Source organism: Galleria mellonella, unplaced genomic scaffold, assembly GCF_026898425.1.
Source record: "Galleria mellonella isolate WM207_F2 unplaced genomic scaffold, CSIRO_AGI_GalMel_v1 utg213, whole genome shotgun sequence".
NCBI lineage: Eukaryota > Metazoa > Arthropoda > Insecta > Lepidoptera > Pyralidae > Galleria > Galleria mellonella.
This window is the reverse complement of record NW_026442039.1, coordinates 1,678,043-1,698,924: the sequence shown is the minus strand read 5'-3', so window position 1 is coordinate 1,698,924 and position 20,882 is coordinate 1,678,043. Positions and strand designations below refer to the sequence as shown.

The 20,882-nt window shown below is 29.1% G+C and overlaps 1 protein-coding gene across 1 annotated transcript; it reads left to right on the top strand.

Annotated features, from left to right (window-relative positions):
• The first annotated feature begins 10,006 nt into the window (after positions 1-10,006).
• On the top strand, positions 10,007-16,818 carry LOC113511882 (cuticle protein 19-like). Its single transcript, XM_026895607.3, has 4 exons — positions 10,007-10,123; positions 13,345-13,467; positions 15,830-15,926; positions 16,366-16,818. The coding sequence occupies exons 1-4, from the start codon at positions 10,109-10,111 to the stop codon at positions 16,518-16,520; spliced, it is 390 nt and encodes a 129-aa protein (XP_026751408.1). The 5' UTR covers positions 10,007-10,108; the 3' UTR covers positions 16,521-16,818.
• The last annotated feature ends 4,064 nt before the right edge of the window (positions 16,819-20,882 follow it).

The following is a 20,882-nucleotide window of genomic DNA, read 5'->3' as shown; positions in this document are numbered from 1 at the left end:
CCACCTTTGTGGTATAAAATCACACAGTTATATTCTGAACCTCATAAAAAACTCAGATCACACGGTTAGTTTTACACTAACTAGGTATATAACATACCTGTTAGTATAAAGAATACTATATGTATGTACTCATATTAATCATGAATAGGATCGTCTGTGGTGTGACAAATTTAATTAAACCTTAACAGATTAACAAATATCGTAACATCTAGGTCCTTAACAGTGAAAATACGTATTATGAACATCCTCATTCCTCATGTCCAGTTATACTAATATTTTTATACGCTATTGGCATCTGTTGGCGAGATTTCGAACTATTTTAAAATTCGCCCTTGCTTGTGTTCGCGCAGAAGCATAATGTAAGCTGATGGTCACATTTTGATTTCATTGTTATTACACGAAAGCTGTAACAGATGGCGCTATCGACTAATCTGAATACGTTTTTACATTAATTCTAAAATAGGTGCCTTAAATTTAGTACACTGCATATTTTATAATATGTAACAAGAAATTACTAAATTACACAATTGTTTATCCTCACGTAAAACTGGAATCATAAAGTTGCTGTGATAGTTCTTTTTAAACTCGCAAACGCGAGTTTAAGAAAAAACCTTTTATACATATTTATATTTATTTTTTAAATTTAACGCAACATGATTACAAGTAATGTCCACAAAAACAAAATTAGATATGCAGGTACTGTTTACCTTTAATTGCGTAGCAATAAGTTCTGAAAATGAATTGAATTATATCTATCTAATTCCCGCCAAGCTTTGCCCTCCTTACATATATTTCTTGTTTCCTTTACTTTTATAACTCGTCATATATATGCACGGTTCCAGAGACGCTTCACTCCTTTCTAAGATAATAAAAATAATAACACTATTTGTAAAAAATATATAAAGAGTTTAAAATAGGAGCAATAGAAGCCATAAGATAATTTTTTAAAAATTTATCGTTTTATCTATCTGTATGATTGTTCCGGAATCACGCGAGTATTACTGCACTAAATTGTATGCAATTTTCATAATTGTGTTTCTGAGGGTCTAACTTAAATGTTTGGTATATATTTTATCTTATTACGTCATCTAGAAGTGATTATATCATCAGTTTTCCTATTTCTGAAATCCACGTATACGGGAAGAAAATCTAATTTTCATATATCTATTTAGCTAATTGTAACATACCTATTTTATGCACCTATACACGAACACGTGTTCATTTATAAAGTAATTAAAACATTTGCTGTGCCATTGAGCTGAATAGCTTTTGTTCACATAAGCTGAATGTACATTATGTCCATGACTTCGTATTAGTTTTCAATTATCAAGAAGCAAGGTTACTTTTTGGTCCACTTGCCGTGTGAATATTATACTGGTAGTTAAGTTTTGCGCCCTACTTTCAATTGCAATGCTAATTACATAGTCATATTCAAATCATTCTGAGAGTATTGTTATACGTCTAACATTTATTAGAACCTACTTTATTAGATAACCGATAAATAAAATTACTTAAATAAACATAGTCTACTATTCTTCCAGCTTTATATAGAAATATAGTTGAGATCTTAAAGTATTTTTTGGAATTTTTATTCATTTTTAGGTTTCGATTTTGTTTTTCGAATCAAATTGTTCAGTTTTTTAGATACCTGCTATCACTGAAATTTACGATGATACGACATGTCTATAGATAACCAATTAGGCACGTATAAATTGAACAATATCATGGAAATTGCGTTGTCATTTCAGAGAACTGCGGGTCTACCATGAAATGAAATTCCGAAATTTCGGACTTAATTTCGTGTTTTTGTTTATACCAAAATCGGATCAATAAATGGAGTTTAACATTTCGTTCGTCATACATCATATCAAAAAAGTCCAAAGGAACAATATTTTAACATTTTTAATATTTCCAAACGGCATGTATTATGTAATTTTAACATCAAATTTGTGTTTCGTTTGGCTCCGAAATTTCGGAAAACATTTCATGGTAGGCCCTCTGAGCTCTTAACCTCCAGACTGTATAACATCTAATAACCATATCTAACCCTTCAAACCGAAACGATCATACAGCCATAGCCATAGTCCCTTAATGGCTGAGACATAATTATTGCATCGTCAATATCAGTAAGTACTATTACTTCATCTGTTATAGTACTTTACAAATCAGGCAGCAATCAATCACCTTGTTTACTGTACAAGTTTTTTTATTGACACAACCGAATGAAAACATAAAATTCGTAACACTACCCAATTGTTATATTAAAACGTATTTACTGTACCTTCTAATAAACATTACATAATGAGTTATCGGAAATAAATGAAAGAGTTTTTACAGACATGATGCAAAATGCGTCGTAAGTCATGGTACGAGAGTTGGCTAACCTTCAGTCTACGTGTTAGCTATTTTTCACGTTTCCTTGGCCGAATATCACGTCTAGATGTAATCTATACTTTTTTAATGGAATCTTGAATTTCACAATCGTTGTATTGATAATACTGTGGTTAATGAGGGGTAACGGTTTTATAGTACTATGAGACAATAACTTTGTGTGAAATTACTATTTACTAAAGGAGGACTTTGTAGAAAGTCGTCTGCTTTGCTACCTCTGTCCCATCCGTGTTTCTGCTGCGAAGTAGTTATTGTTGTGGCTATGCAAGCCATGTTTCAGTTTGAAAGGTGGTATATCGCAACAGAATTACAAGATACAGAAACATAACACTTTAGTCCTCAGAAATGGCAACGCATAAAGAGTATCATAGGCGATAGAGTATACTCTGTTATGTCCATAGTACTGTTCATATCTATAGGCAACGATTACTACTTTCCATCAGGTAGGCCGTTAGCCTGTTTGTTATTCTAAGTTGCATAAAAAATATATTTTCTTACCCAAAAAAGAGGCTTGTTTTTCGAATGTATAACGTGTGGCTTTTAGGCTATCCGTTGTACCATTTATGGTTGCATGTATCATATACTTAAATAAATAAAATATTATTGATTCGTCTTTTAGAACTGCAACTTACTACATAATGACATTATGAAATAAGTATATCGGTCAAAAACTTGTTCAAACTATTTTACTTTAGAAAAACAGTCTACTTTTTTCACTACAAATATTTTGTCACGTCCGCTTGTTTTTTACAAAAATATTTTTATTCCTAGTAACTTTTTGTTAACCTATGTATTCAACAAGTGACAATATATTTTTTCCTATTTTGGTTTCGTATATTTTTTAACAAACTGTAATCTTAATATGATCTTCTGATTCATCGACAAGACTATCAGCTAAAATAACGAAATGAAACGAGTTGAAACTTGAGTTGAAAATCTAACGAGTTGGAATTCGATGGGGCTGCATTTTTTTGTTGCAAAGTTCCTATAGTCTATTAATTACATGCTAACCTTCAACTTAATCGGATATAATAAACGCTTGAAACTGTTTAGAAATTTTGAAACAAATTTCAATAAGCAAACCTACATATGTATACGTAACAAAAAATAAATGCCCATAAAAATAAATGTCCCTGTTCAACAACTGTCATAATTATACACTTATTACTTATAGTATACTAACAATTATCAGTCTACTAAATAAACTAGTGCCTTAAGCGACTATTCCATCGTATTCAAACGATCGATTGCGGCGATGATAATCGATGGATCGATTAGTAATTGCAGGAGCTTTGTTCTTACCATCGGCTACATTAATGAGAGGTTTGGGCGATTGAAACGCGGCGTTACAGTAACGATTGCCTTGTCCTGGATACTCCTGATTCCGCAACCGGAATGTCTATGATTTTAGTTCGTTGTTTAGTAACTAATTAAGTTGATACTTATCATTAAATATTGATGTGTTCTAATATTACTGCTATTACATCCTTATCGTCATCTTCCTACCCTTATCCCAATTATTATTTGGGGTCGGCGTAATATGGTTTTATCTATATTACAAAAGGATTTAGCTTATAGTTTTACAACCGGCCGCCTGCCTGACGTCAATTTTTATTATGTATTTTATTATGTAACGGCTGTCAAATATATTACGTCGATCCCAAATAGTAATTGGGATAAGAGTAGGAAGATGATGATGATCAGCCATAAATTGCCCACAGCTGAACATAGGCCTTCCTCATAAGAAGAGTTTTGCGAGTACTTGCTATGCTTGGCAAGCGGATTGGCAGCCGCAATTAAGCTTTGGTGTTGTTTTAAAAGGGACGCTGCTGATTATCCTACGACTATTAAGATCCCTTAGTCACCTTTTATGACACTTACAGGAAAGGAAAGGGTAGCTCATTCTATGTCGGGAGCACACAGCGAATTAGAATATATTATTACTCTTTGTCATGTTGACAACCGAAAATTATGATTTTTTTATTCAATGTAGAATGGTAAACAAGCTGACTGCCCACCTGATGCAAAGTGATAACCCCTGTAGACATGAACAGTAGTACCATGGACATAAGACATAGAGATTTAGAATGGCTAAGAAAATTTACCATATCACAAAAGTCGTCTACATCTCTTATATTTGCAGCTGATTAGTGAAAACTGTGTCTCCACAATACTGTGTGAACAAACTATTTATTTAAGTAAAACAAACAAGCTACGAGTATATGTAGTTTCGCTTCTTTAAATTAATTAATATTTAATCATAGATATAAACAATTAATTTACAGTTAGAGATATCAGTATTGTACTTATAACTACATACCCAAATAGTCTGTGGGTACCATATTAAGTATTAGCTGAGTTGCTCTAAATATTTGTACAATTTTAACGAGTCGTAAATTTTATAGTGTTCCATAAAGCGTTCCTTGGAAACTAAGGTTGTGAGTGGAATAAAGAAATATTTATTTTACTAAAGAAACTTGAATTTTAAAAAAGTTTTCATGAAAAGTCATTAAAATATCACTACATATTATAAAAAAAAATCCCCACAGTTGATCTCGGAACTGAACGAATGTCATTGAAATCATGTGGTTTTAATTTATTAACAGAATGATTTCCGAGGAAAATATGAGTATAATATAATATATAAATAATAGTAATATAGTATAATGTATAATATAATATATTATATCGTTAATATTTTGTGTAAATTTGTTGAAATATGAAGATTATTGTGGAAGATGTCGACAAAAAAATGAAGCCGTTTGGGCTTTTTCATCGAAAAAGCTGCTTTATCTATTTAAGATATAACAAAATAATGTATGATGGGTTTATTTCTCTTTAGATCTATAGCACAACAAAAAATGGCATATGTGTTTCTTTTAAAGATAGCTTAACATACCCATCTAATTCATACATGATGCACCAAGCTGATACAAAAAATATATGTTCAACTATCCATGGGAAGCCGGAGCGTATCGTCAGTAGTAAAATAAGTCTTAGTTCTATAGAAGTTTGCTTGTATATCTTTTACATTTTAAATAAAAAAAAATTATTTATTTATTTATACTTTATTTTACACACTGATAATACATAAAAATATGACAGAAGTTAGTAAATATTCAAAGGCGAGCTCAATTCTAAAAGAGTTCTCTTCCAGCAAATTCAAAGTAGAATGGTATTAATAGGGAGGAGAGATTGTTAGTAATATGGACTACTATTACCAGCAACATACCCTGTCAGGTCGATCTCCACGTGGTCCCTCCTGGAAACCATCGTGCTGATTTCCAGGTGTATTCATCACGATGGCCTAACAGACCTGCCCTTTCAAACTCACCTATCATCCCTCTCTGGTGCCCCGCCAGTGTATACCGTTAGCACAGGCGAGGTTACTATTCCATTATCATCCATTAAAAAAAGAATGGTATTAATTAGTGTCCGATCGAAACAGGTTTTACAGCCGAAACCGAAACCGAAACTGAACTTTCGGCCTTGGTCTTAGTTTCGGCCGAAACTGAAACTTACTGAAACATATTTCAAATTTATCTTCTATACTGAAAAATCTAGTGTATTTTTTTACATAATTATTTACACAAACACACAGATAGTTAAAGGGTAATAATAAACACTAATTAAAGTATGTAACAAATATGTCATATATATTTATATGTAAAAACATGTTAAAATTATGACTTACTCTTGGAAGTAAACTTAAAAAAACAAATTTCAGTTAGACACATACACACCAAACAAACACACACACAAAGTTTCGGCGCGGCTGAAAGTTATGGCTAATTTGTGGTCGAAGCCGAAACTAAGGCCGAAAGTAGAATTTCTGGCTGAAACTAGCCGAAACCGAAACCGAAAGTTCAGTCGGACAGTAGTGTTAATATAATACCTAAATAGTGTTTAATTATACATCATCAATTATCGGTATGCTTTGCGTGTTTTAGTTATGTTATAGTGTTTGTAATAAATCATTATATGGAGTTCAATGAAAAATTTAATGAAGACAATGTAACACATATGAATGACAGCACTATTGTCTGATTTATACATTCAACTAACTCAGTATCCGGGATACAACAATGTAAAAGTTTAGCTGCACATGTTCCTATTCGAGCTCGTATTAATTGAATTTGTTATTTATAGCGCAATGAAAGTGTTTTTGATATTACACCGTTTCTGTTACAGTGTTACTTAAATTATAATTCTAATGTTTATTAGTGTTAATTAAAGTATAAAATTTCATTAAGAGCGTTCATAAATTTAGCTTAACAAAGTATGATAACATAGCATTCAATTGTCTTTTTTCTAAAAACAATTTAATAATTATGAATATTTCTAATTAATTATTTATAAAATTTGTCTTTGCTTATCTACGGATAAGCAAGCTGAAGTGGCAATGGGCTGGCCACATAGTTCGAACAACCGACAGTCGATGGAGAAGAAAGGTTCTTGAGTGGCCACAAGCCAACACAGTGTAGGACGATCCCTCCACTAGATTGAGTGACGACCTCAAATGCATTGCAGTGGATGCAGATGTCTCAGGGCCGTTCTTTATGGCAAAAGCAATCACTTTCTGGTAATATTTATATACAGGAGAAAAGAAGGAAAGCGATATTTAACGCAAGAAATGTATCCAATAAAAAATCGCTCATGTTAATAAAATATATACTAATAATTATTATACATATCACCCATTTTTCAGTACAACATGATTTTTACGATCTCTTGGAGTCTTAGTATTAAAACTCTAATCTATTATACGATAATATTCTCAATTTTTGCTTATTGTATTAATTTGAAAACAAATCTATTTCTTGCTTGTTGCAGTTTAGTGGTTCATCCAATTATGTCTGAGTATAATATACTACTGAGTATTAAATCTTGATGTATCTTCGTCTCTTAAATTTTAGTGATTTAACATCTCAATCAATTGTCATAAATTTTTTTACACCCATAGTAAATAATTCCAAATGGAATTATTTATGAAAAGAAAAGACATTGACTACTTTTTATTCCGGTCAATCAATGTGTCCCGGTTATACGGGCGAAGTTGCAGGCATAGCTAGTTATATATAATTTGCAACTGCACAATATTATAACGATCGCTATGTGGCTTATTTTCCACTCGTAGGCCTACTCAAATTAGTATGGTGTTCTTACGTCAAAAGCAATTTAGTTACGTTTCAGTATGACATCATATGTAGACATATTATAAAAAGTAATAAGACGAAACACTATAATCATTCTTATTAGTTCAACGGTGCACAATAAGTGCATTGTTGAATATAGGGCACCTTTATAGCCTGCATTCATTTACTGACGAAGCAAGCATCAATATTTTGTTGATTTTTAATATTCTTTTCCTAATTCAAAAATGCCTTTGATGATGAGTTTTCTGCAGAACATGGTTTCATAATAATTATATCAATATGAAAGTTTTTTGTTGTATAACAAAATCCTAAATATAAATCGATCGAATTGAATAAGTGAACAAACATCTTCATAATGATAGTAAGGTTATAATAGCACAATAGATTATCAAATATCTGTTTTGTTTCGCATTAATACATATACAAATATATTTATATAAACGAAAATAAAATGTCTATGAGAAATAAAGCAGTTAAAAGTAGCCAGTTCGATTATATATTTTTTTCTGTACAAAGATATGCAAAAATATACAAAAATAGTAACAGATATACAAAAATATACGATTAAATTTTAACAAAAATATGATATAAGTACTAAATAGCTAGTTAATAATATTAAGTATATTAAAGAAAAAAAACAATACAATTCTCGTCCTTTTTATTTTACGCCTATAAAAATAATAATTAATACATATCATGTCTTAGTGCCATATGAAAGATTAGTTTTTTTTTATATAACCATAAACTTACGAATGTAATTAACCTTGTGTAGTTGAAGGTTATTCAAAATAGTATTGAATGAAATAAGTGGCTAAACTTAACGACCTAAACTGGTGCAATGATCAATGACTTTTGTAAGTCATCAACTTTCAGTTAAATTAAAAAAAAACTGACGATATCGCAAGTCGTATATTATCTGCAACTGATTTCAAAAATGGAAGTTCTCAATTCGGTTGTATTCTTTATATTTGTTACCTCATAAGTTCATTAATTATAAATCGAATCGGATCTTTTTGTCTGAAAGAATATATACTCTTTAGTCCCATAGAAATTTTATTAAAATCGGTTCAGTAGTTATGTTTTTAAATCAAAATAACTGTTTTTGCCACAATCGAAGTTGATGTTTTTTTGTGGAACATAAATTGTGTCAAAACGAATCTTATTTTGACACAATATTTAGACCAATTACTAAATACAATAGTGAAGCACATCTATATTTGAAATATAGTTTTGTATCCATAAGTTCGATCCATGGACAGATCATAAGGAAAACTACAGATTTTTAATAAGTTTAATTTATTTTTTAGAAAATTGTATACAGGCTGCTAGAATTTTAGCCAGAGGACACTGAAACTCACTGTATCATGTACCATAATTGTAGTATAAAAATAGAAAACTGATACAAATTTTAAATTACTTTTTTTTATATGGTTATGTATATACAAAGTGTCATTAATATCATGAGTCTACCAAGTGAAAACATGTTTAGTTCACACGATACGAAAAAACTGGTAACTAACTGATAATTCTCTGAAACCTAAGCGTTAATTAAATTAGTTTAGCGTAACACATTTCTTTCATTTCATAGCGTAAAGTAAATAATGTTTTATATATATTTGTTAAGTAGGATTTATTATTAAGTAAAATATTTGAATTAATAATAAATTGAACATTTCTACGCCCATTTTGATGAATTTCTGTGCAATACTCTGTACAATATATAAGGTTTACACTATAATATCGTAAAAAATATCAGTTGACTAGTAATACTTCTCATTTTTAAAGTTATTAATTAATTCCCGATTACAAAGACTCCATTGTTACAATGTTTTCGTTGTTAGTTTTTCATAAAATTGAAAGCACTTTTGAATGTTTATGAATAATTTCATTTTCATTAAAATTTCATTTCATCCATTAATTACAACTTCTCTAATTTTCCAATATTACTACTAAAATAATTACAAGATAATAAGTTAAATCGAGGCTGGAATATCGTTAGACGACGTTTGTAGGGCAAGACATTGAATTTATACTACTAACTGTAACTTGCGATATTTCCCGCATGAGAGTGAAAATAGTAGGTTTTGTTTTAATCACAATTATATAAATTCTATAAAATTTTTGCATGTAATAAAATGACAATTATTTGTTTTTTTTTCTGATTTAACTTCAATCTTAACACAATTATATTACTTACTACATAATTATATTACCCTTAAAATAAGATAAAAGAATTTTGAAAAAGATTAAAAAAAAAACTTTTGAAAATTGGATCAAATATTTTAAAATGTATGCAAACAAATGCAGCTGCATTAATATCCTTCTGTTTTTCAAAGTTAGAAAAATAATAGTATAAAATATTACCTATTTGACAAATAGGTAACATATTTACGTTTACCATCGGTTGCTTATACGTGAATCGAGTCAGCAGCGCATGCGCCAAGAGTGGTGCAACTACCATCGTTATAAATACTGTGCAATGGGGCAGGTCTGCATCAGTGTCAGTTCTGATCCTGTCGGCACCGCTGAAGAGGACGAAAGTGACCTAGTGATAAACGAAGATGCGTGCGTACCAAGTAAGTGTGGTGGAACAGTGCGTGTCGGATTTATAGGTTCTACTCGTATGCACCAGAAACGTAACCAAGTTCAATGTTCAGTGATGATCCTATAGTTTTTTTTATTAAAGCATGTATTAAACACAGTCTTTGAGGTACTATAAAATAGATTTTTTTTCTTTTGAAATGCGGTGATTTTAGTTCTTTGTCACTGTATTCCAGTGCACTTCCAAGTGCTTAACTTTGATGGGCAGAACTTTATCTCAAGGACTGTGGTTCATATATTATATATGCAGTGGCGGTATCTATACACCAAATGAAACAATTTAGGTATAGGCTGCCTGAATTGATAATTTTCGGTTTTTATCAGTAGAGGAAGAAAATGATATATTTATATTGATTGTCTATACATACACATAGTGTAAATGAATAGAAAATAATGTTATATTAATTATTTTAGTAAAAAAATTAGGTTTTTCGGTTTATATAATGATATTGCTACTGTCGATGATATGATTAACTTCTAAATACAAAGACATTATATATTTATAAAAAGTGATATATATATATATATATATATATATATATATATATATATATATATATATATATATATATATATCGGCTGTTATCCTATTTGCCATTTCAAGTTAGATAAAAAAAATTGTCTGAGTAAAAAAGCTAATCAAAGTAAATCTAGAAATATGAAATTTTACACAGAGCTTTCTACATTATTTCCAAAGGTAACGAACATATAAATTTGCACAAACCAAAATTTGAGAAATAGTTTTATGTTATAATAAAACTTTTTTTTTATATATAATAATCTACAAGCTTACAGATGTAATATTAATTATAAATCAGTTACAAGTTACAACGAGAAATTATGCTTACTGTACTAGTTTGTCTCATAATAAAAATAACAGCTACGTTTTTTGTTCGTTCTTCTTAACTGAAATTGCATTCCAGACTGGGCGGTAGATTTATAAAAAATAACCACCTGTTTCTGTTCTTAAATCCAATGGCACAAAAAAAAAGTAGCTAAATACATCTATAATATTATATTAATACAGTATTTTGTAAGGTTTATATGATATCGTAAGTACTTGTATATTATATAAATCTTGCTGTGTCTAATTTCTATAATAAAACCATTAAAAGTGAAATGGTCCGATTTAATAAAGCACTCGCAATAACTGTATCGATCACACTGGTATTCTGTTTAATGGCCATCTAAATAACTCCAATGCATTGCTTCATATAGTCAAAATGCAAGTCATTTATCTCGAAGCACAAATTATTAGGTTCATTACATTCTTATATTATAAAGGTATACCAGAGATATATCAGAGAATATTAAATGAATGAAAATACATCATACTGTAGTAGACAGTTTTATTGAAACTTCTTTGTGGCCATGATGTAAATTTAAGTCTGGCCACATATATATGTTGATATTATTTTTCTACACGGTTTTTGTTTCTGTTCAAATGGTTGTCTCGTCTTGTATCTACACGTATTATATATATTGTTGTTCTAAAGAATATTCTTTTTCACTGTGACCCTCTACAAGTTTATCTATATAAAAATTATAATAGAGACCTGTTTTATCAAATACGTGATAATAACGTGTTTTAAAATTATTTTTGCCGATTTTTGAGAAATATAAGTATATGTAATATTGTTTTATACTCCCGAGAATGGTTTATAACCTAATAGTTTGTTCGACTTAAGTGACCACTGTTGTCTGTACCATACCATACTATTTCTTCTTATTTAAGAGTTTTCTCTTGTCTGGTCAACTAATTCATGCATTTTCTTATAACCAGCTCTATTTCAAGTCATCTTTAATCTCGTTATAGGACATGACACCTAGTTTCCCTTTTTTTCTTTTTCCTAGTTTTTCCTACCATACATACACTAAATTATAATATAAAAATATTTTTTTTAATTACAACGATATTATATAACTTATTACAAGAATACTTTCATGTATAGTATTATTGTAATAAGTATTATAGTTGTACTTATACAAAATGAAACTTAATTTTCTACATTAATATAATTGGAATCATGACCTTTCTACCCTACTTCTCTGCTTATTTAGAGTTGTCATAATATATTTTCTCTGTAATTTACAAGCTTCTATCCTCAAATTCGGCCAAATAACCGAAATATATACACTAACCAGGATAAAAAGTAGCCTATATTCTTCTCCATCTCATATAGTGTGTATCAAATTTCATAGTGTTTAATTAAGCCATTAAGACACTACATACAGGGTTATAAACAAACAATCTCACTTTTATATTTATAATATTAGTACGCATTCAAATTGAATTTCATCATTGAAATTGATTATATTAGATTTCAGTAATTACATTATTTATTTGCTTTTACATTCTTAATAATTTAGTTTTGTTCATACTTGAAACTTTAGACATTTTTAATCAATATTTTAAGTTATAGTTTCAGATTTAATTAATTATTGTAGTAAAGTATAAAAATTAAATACATAGTAAAAACACAATGACAATTTGTCAGAAATATTAAAGCAGGGGAGCACATACCTGGTGATGAAGACCTATTGTATGAGTATCATTGAAATACAACGTGTGATAAGTATGAATCATAGTAAGTAGTATTATATCATTGTTTATGTTTGATTGTCTATACAGTACCTACATACTTCGATGGGAGTAAATGGATAGTTTTTGCCTGTAAATACTATAGAATCTAATGAGGAATGTACTTGTCGGAATACGCAGAATGTTGTCGGTTTTGTTCCGGTTTATGTCATTCGAAATGTCACAAAACATGTCTCAAATAAGGCAAAGGAAATAAGCATTAAAATGAACTAAGAATAATTAGATAGATACTCCGCAAATAGTACTGCAGAGAAGTTTCGCTAAAATAGTTCATACTTCTTTTGTCAAGTGAGTGTATATCATTGACAAAATCCAGACCCCGATAGCAACAACGAAAACTTACGCGCTTTGTGTTTATTTAAATAACTACATGTCAAAAAGTAAACTTCTTAAAAACGTGAATATTAACTTAGATTAAAATAGATATACAATTCACACATACATTTAAAAAAATCATGGTGCTTATCCTCGGGAATCGTATCATATAAATGGTAGTCTGTTCGTGTCTACAGATTAGAATTACTACTTGCTAACATTTAGGTTATAGCTGAATTGCTATTTTAAGGTCTGTATAAAATAAATTTATGTTCTCAGGTTATTGTGTTAGCTGCCGTTTGCGCCGGAGTTAGTGCCGGATATATCGGTTACTCGGGCTACGGTGGGTATGCAGGCTACGATGGTGACAATGGAGGATATGACGGACACGCAGACTATTATGTTAGTATTTATTATTTTAATATATGTAAAAGGTTTTAATTATATCAGTTTGAATAGTGATAAAGTACTAGATGAGCTTATTAAATGTAAAATGGTGCAATAAAATAAGAAAAAATATTCAGAAATGGCTAAAGGTCGGTTGATTGCGTAAAATTAGTTATTAAATTATATTATTATTATTAAATAAAAAAAATAGATATGGGCATAAGCATATTGAGAGCAATTTATTGTACATTTTTTTATACTTTATTGTACACATTAATAATATATAAAAAATATCATAGAGATAAGCAAATACTTAACTCTATAAGAGTTCTCGTTCAGCAAACCTAAAGTGAAAAAAAAGCATCAATAACAGTGGATAGAGCGGTATACAATACTGTGACAACTTAATTTTTAATTCTAATTAAATTAGTATTAAACTAAATTCTGTTGATTGAAAAAAAAATATATATATCATAAGTAATCTTTAATTTTTAATGATACTGTGTTACAGATAAAAATAGATTTGAATTGAGAGCCTCCTTCATTTTGGTAATCATATATGAGTAATCCGTACTAAGATACGATAGTGATAGATATGATAGTGTATATATATACTATCATACCAGAGGGAGACTTTGTACAAAAGTCGTTTGCTTGGGTACCACTATCCCATTTGTGTTTCAACCGTAAAGCAGTTATGTTTGTATGGCTGTGTTTCGGTTTGAAGGGTGGCCTGAATTTACAGATTACAGAGGAACCCTGAGTTCTCAGCAATGGCAACGCATAGGGGGTATCATGGGCGAAACAGTATACTCTGGTTTGTCCATGGTACTGCTCATGTCTATAGGCGACGAAACAGTAACCCCACTAAGTTCGTTAATTTTCTCTAATAAATGTTTATAGACATCGTATTAAAACTAAACATAAATTTTAAAAATAAGAAAATAATCTGTATTAAATTTACAAAAAGGAAAGATTTAAATATTTCTTTGTAATGGATAAATTTAAAAACTACTTAGCTATATTGTCAGCAAGTAATATAGAATTTAAATGATGTTTGATAATTCAATCTACCCGTGAGAAACCGGGCTATAATCGCTAGTTAACAATAAAGTTCTCCATCTTTTTGAAGTCGCCTAAAGTAGATACACTCGTACACTACATATCTTGCTTATACCATAACTATTATAGTAAATTTTTATAATAAATTTTATTAATTTAAACTGTTCATATTCGACAGAGATAATAGTCTATGACCACTTATAGCTTCCGTTACGATATGGAGAGCTATTACATTATCGGAAAGTATAACTATAGTATACAGCAATCTATGTTTGTTCACCGTGACGTCCCGAGTTTGCGCAAGCCTCGTACGTACATTGTGGCATAGTAAAATCGTCCTCCAGATTTCGGATATTGTCAATCATAGTATTATGGGAAATAATACGACTGAAAGAACACAGTAACCGTTCCACTAACAGACAATACAACGGAAATTAGAGTTTATTATTCTGTTACGTGTAATCCTATGGCATTATTATGGTTGTTATTTGTTTATTGAATAAATATTTCTAAATTACATAATTTACATAAGTGGCTATAATAAAAGTTGCAAAATGCAAAAATATTTAAATTGATTATCATTTTCTATCCAAATAAATATGAAATACTCCTCGTTAATATTGATTGGAACAATTTCATTATGTTTTATATTAAATATTTTTTTGTAAAGATTTAATTAAGATTTTTAAGAAACAAAATAAAACTTGAATAGGGTGATGATCAGCCAGTTATAAATAAAAATATCTACAAATAACGTAACATGAATTAAAAAATTAAAAAAGAACAAATATTTTGTAAACACTGTATTATTATCAGTACATAATATTATTGAGAAGCAATCTGTTCAATAGATAATTCAATATATATATATAAATCAATTCAGTATCCAATAAACAAGTCGCCTGTAAGAATAGTTGTAGCAAAAACTTTTACGAGTATAAAATACTTAGTTGCGTTGATGTCTTTTATAAGCAGTGTTTCAGTTTTATATATTATATTATATATTTTATGTATTATATTTTATGTAATGGTAGTATGTAATATTTAGTAATAACTTATTACTAGATTATAATAGTGATTTATTATTATAAATCTATAGTAGCAATAGTAAATCAATATACTAAAATAAGATAACAATATATTTTTCAATACATTTCTATATAAAATTTTTATTACAAAAAGAATGAACATGGTTACAAATAAAATTAATATGTTAAATGAAGGACATTATGTAATAAAACATATTTATTAAAATAAGTGATGAAATAAAATATTTATAATAGCATAATGGAATAATAAAAATGTATCGTTTCAGTCACACCCAAAATACGCATTCGATTACTCAGTAAAGGATCCTCACACTGGTGACTTTAAAAGTCAATGGGAGACCAGAGACGGTGATGTTGTTAAGGGTAAGCTCAAAGAAATTAATAATATAAAATATGAAATAGAACCAATTGAAAAGTATACAGTTTTGTTTGTTCATTTTATGAAAGAATTGGTATGAAGATATATAAAGTTGACAATCAGTTGTACTTGAACAGTTGAAGGATGAGATATATCAATGAAATAATGGAGAACGGAGATATAACAATAATGGCAATATATAAAGGGTACCATAGGCATCAAAGTAAATTTTTATGTCTATGGTATACTTATGGTAATATTTGTTGAAATTTGGTAGGTAGTATTGTCTCTTTACAGCTTTAAAATATACAAAAATTTCAAGATGCACTTAAATACCAAATTATAAACTCTTTTTTAACAAGTCACGTTTATAGTTAAACATACCGAAATGTAAAAATAAAAAGAAATCTGCTTAGACACGGAATTAACATATCTTTATTTCAGGCTCGTACTCAGTTGCGGAACCAGATGGTACTACCCGCATCGTCGAGTACACCGCCGACAAGCACAACGGATTTAACGCAGTCGTAAAACGCATCGGTCACGCTCACCATCCGCAAATCTACAACAATTATAATAGTTATCAGGGTTATCACTAGATGTCGCTTATAAATTAACGATGTGATCAAAAAGTATGCCCTATAAGTCCACTAGGTGGCTCTGTACCTAAAGTAGTTTATGAACAATGTAGGTCTCACGGGTACCTGAGGTACCTATTTACCACAGAATCAGTGTTGAACTGTGATATTAATAAAACATTTAATATAATTATAAATAAATATTTATTATAATTATTTGTGAAAGTATGGCGATAATATTAATAGGGTAAGGATTTTGACGATACAATATTTCGTTTTTGTTTTTATACAAATCATAAATACGAGTAAATGAATGATACATTTTATAGAAATTGTTTTATTTCGTACACATCTTAAATACCTATATTAAATTTGTTTCATTTTATTTATTTATTTTTTTAATTATTTATTCTTTACTGTACACAATAAATTACAACATATAATATATATAAAATAAAGATTTACAACAGGCGAGATTAACTCTGTAAGAGTTCTCTTCCAGCAAACCCTGAATGGATTTGATTTTAATTTGATTCATGAAATAAATTAATAGTTACACTTAATTGCGAAATATTATTTTGTAGATTTTATTAATAATGCCTGCAAACTAAATTATAAAGAGGAAATATTTTAGTTTTTACAATGAATACAATGGATAAAGTCAGAAAATACTTAACTGATTTCAAAAGTCTTACATATATAAAAGCATTATATACGGGGTATACTTATAAACTAGTAACATAGGTTATATTTTATTACCAAAAAATTAAAAATCTAACTTGCAAATTGCTAGTATTACATAATACAGATTCATGTTTCGTAAAATAAAACAATTATAATTTTGCTTGTAGGGTAAAATTTTATTTACAATAATCTTAAATATAATTTTACAAATATATTTAAAAAAAAATTAAGAACGAGCAGTAGCAATTGCGAAATAAATAGGCCCATTTTAACAGCATTGATTTTATTTTAATTTGGGACAATACATACCAATAAGCTATTTGCTGCACAAATATTTGTAATTTATTACATCATTATAGCTAAAAAAGAAAGTTTGTATTTTTTTCCTATTAAAATTTATCATCATTCTTACACAAACAGCTCAAGCGTGGAACACCGCTGATCGTACCTATATAAAAAAGTACTGAGATATATTATTGAATAGTACCTGGTAAGTATCGGTGTATGTTTCGCTTCAATTGAATGACTAGTATGATTTAGAGGCTTTGATGACATGAAAAATGTTAATACTGTCTTTACTTTTAAGGGAATGTGGATGTTAAGGCAGGTATACATTCCATTACACATGCGAAAGTAAAACGCAATTATACAACTTAGAATGGCAAACAAGCTGACGGTCCACCTGATGGAAAGTGGTAACTGTCGCCTTTAGACATGATTAGCATGCACATAACAGAGTATACTGTTTCGCCCATGATACTCCTCATGCGTTGCCATTCCTGAGGACTCAGGTGTTATTCCTCTGTACCAGGTAAATTCACGCCATATCCCACCCTTCAAACCGAAACACAGCCATGCAAACACAGCTACTTCACGGTTGAAACACGAATGGGACAGAGGTACCCAAGCAATCGACTTTTGTACAAAGTCTCCATCTGGTAAAATGTTCTATTTTGTTAAGAATTTCTTTATCTAACATTTTCTATTATGTGATGAAACTTCTCTGACTTCAGTTATGGCAAAACCAGTTGTTTTGATTTAAAAATTAATAAAATTTAATTAAACCACCAAACCGATTTTGTTAGATTTTCTTTGGGGTTTATCTGTAAGTATATCTTTCGGATATTTTTTTTTTAAATTGGTTTATAACTGACCTACTTATGTGGTGACAGACATAGAAAAATATAACTGAATTGAGAACGTCCTTCTTTTTAAAGCAGGTTGAAAATAAAAATTCGGTTGCTTGCAAAGATTTCGGAATAGATTACTTGTGGTAGAGTATTTTATATATTTGACAGTAATAAAAATACAGTAAAAGCATTCTTATTACTGTCAATTATATAAAAATGTATAAAATTTTAAACTATATTCTACAAAGAGGCATTATGCGCAAATATCTAATAGAATATAATGTAAAAGTCAAGGCATCGTATAAAAATTAACCATTTAAATCATAGTTATAAAAAGTTTGTTTACTACCTCAGTGGTATAAAAAAAAAAGTATTCTAAATACAATTTTTTATTGTTTCTCAAATATCAAATGGAGAATAAATCTACAAATATTAAATTTCTCTAACAGAAAAAAAAATATTCAAAATATTAAATAATAATATGAAATATGGCGCTGCTAAATACAATTTTTTATTGTTTCTCAAATATCAAATGGAGAAAAAATCTACAAATATTAAATTTCTCTAACAGAAAAAAAAAAAATATTCAAAATATTAAATAATAATATAAAACATGGCAGCGCTATGCATACATTACTATATACATTAAAAATGTTATAGAAAATACATTTCTCCATTGCACTGAATTTGCAAATTTTGTATAGTTTTGACTTCATTGCGCATTTTATTAAATATATAGACTAATTTAGTAATACTCATAAACATAGACATCATTTGCGATAAATAAGAAATGTATCGTAAATTAATATATATTTTTATAAATTGAGAAAGAAAAATTAGGACTTGATAGAATACCTATAAATTATATGATATACAAGCAATTAGCAACAAAGTTATTACTACTAGTAATTTACTACTGTCACAGACTTCACATACTTTGTATAAGAAAGTACATTCTTGTATTTGCATAGATAAACCAGTCAGTTTTATGTATTGTTAATATTCAAACCAATTAACATACTAATCTTTATATAAAAATCTTTAAAAAAAAATTCCCAAATATAATTTTACCAAGTTTTCACCATAGATTTGGCGATGGTGGCCTATCTTTCGGTATTCATAAAACTATAAAGCTAAGAATACGTAATTTAACTGTTAGTGTTTTTATTATTTTTTACAAATTAGGCCAAAAAGGACAAAACTACGTGCTAAAATTAGTATATTAAAAAAAATATATTATAAAAATAATAATTATGAGGTATGTAAACTTTCTATTTACTATTATACTATTTATAACAATAAATATACAGGAAGCAGAAAAAAAGTAATATAATGTTGCAATACAAGTATCGTTAAAATAAAGGAATTAATGAGCTAATTATCATGGAATTATTATTATTGATTAATGACTATAATTATACAAAAGAAAGTAAAATAGGTACGAAGCTACTTACATTTTCCAACCTATCAATTAAAATAGACAAGTGTCTATCTAAGCACTATATCGTTAATAATACTATAAATGTAAAAATGAGTTTGTCTGTTTGTTATCTCTTGGTGCTGTAAATAATTATAATTAATTTATCGTTATTAAATTTGATATACATACACTATTTGGGATGTAGAAGGTTAAAGACTACTTTTTATTGTAGTCAGTAAGCATAATCCCGATATTTTATAATTTTTTTATTTACCAGAGGGAAACTTTGAACAAATGTCGTTTGCTTGGGCACTTCTGCCCCATTCTTGTTTCTATTGGAAAGCAGTTATATTTGCATGGATGTGTTTCGGTTTGAAAGGTGGGATATGGCAGTGAATTTACAAGGTACAGAGAAATAATACCTGAGTCCTCAGGAATGGAAACGCATGGGCGAAACAATATACTGTGTCATGTCCATGGTACTGATCATGTCTATGGCCATATATTTGCCATTCTAAGTTGCATAAAAAACATTCATAGTACCATTATCAACATAATTACAGAATCCTTTTTCCAATCTGTTAGGATAAATGAAACGTGGCGATATTTCTTACTTGAAAATTGGTATAAAAAAATATAAAGTATAGTGAGATTTTTCATTCAAAAATATCTTTTTGTAATTTAAAATTTAAAATTTGAAACTACTTATCAATAGTTCCAAATTTTGACTGAGAAATGTGGCTAATCTCTATTTTAAAGATAAATTGTGCTAAACTCTTGTGGTGACATAATGTGTAAGGTTGCCAGAATTGGTTCTAAGTTCAGATAGTAGATAATATAACTATTTCACGTTACTAACGCACATATACTCGTGCTATTTATGTTTTTTTAGAGCTATTCATCACCATTGCCTTGCCTTTCCAAATAAATGGATAATTTGGAATCGGCGCAATATGTCTTCTTCTTTATAGAGCTATTTTATCATTTTTTAACAAGTAGTATGGAAATAACATGAGAGTAAATTCTTTCGATTGTAAAATAATTATCCAAATTACGATTAACACTAAAGATATGGTCTGGACCCAAAAATAAAAAGCAAAAATTTTCCCATCTAGCATCAACATAAAGCAGTTTTTGTTTGTCAAGTGA

Coding starts and splice junctions, on each gene's coding strand:
- LOC113511882 (XM_026895607.3), top strand. Junction 13,468..15,829: donor ACGGACACGCAGACTATTAT/GTTAGTATTTAT, acceptor GTATCGTTTCAG/TCACACCCAAAATACGCATT. Junction 15,927..16,365: donor AGACGGTGATGTTGTTAAGG/GTAAGCTCAAAG, acceptor TCTTTATTTCAG/GCTCGTACTCAGTTGCGGAA.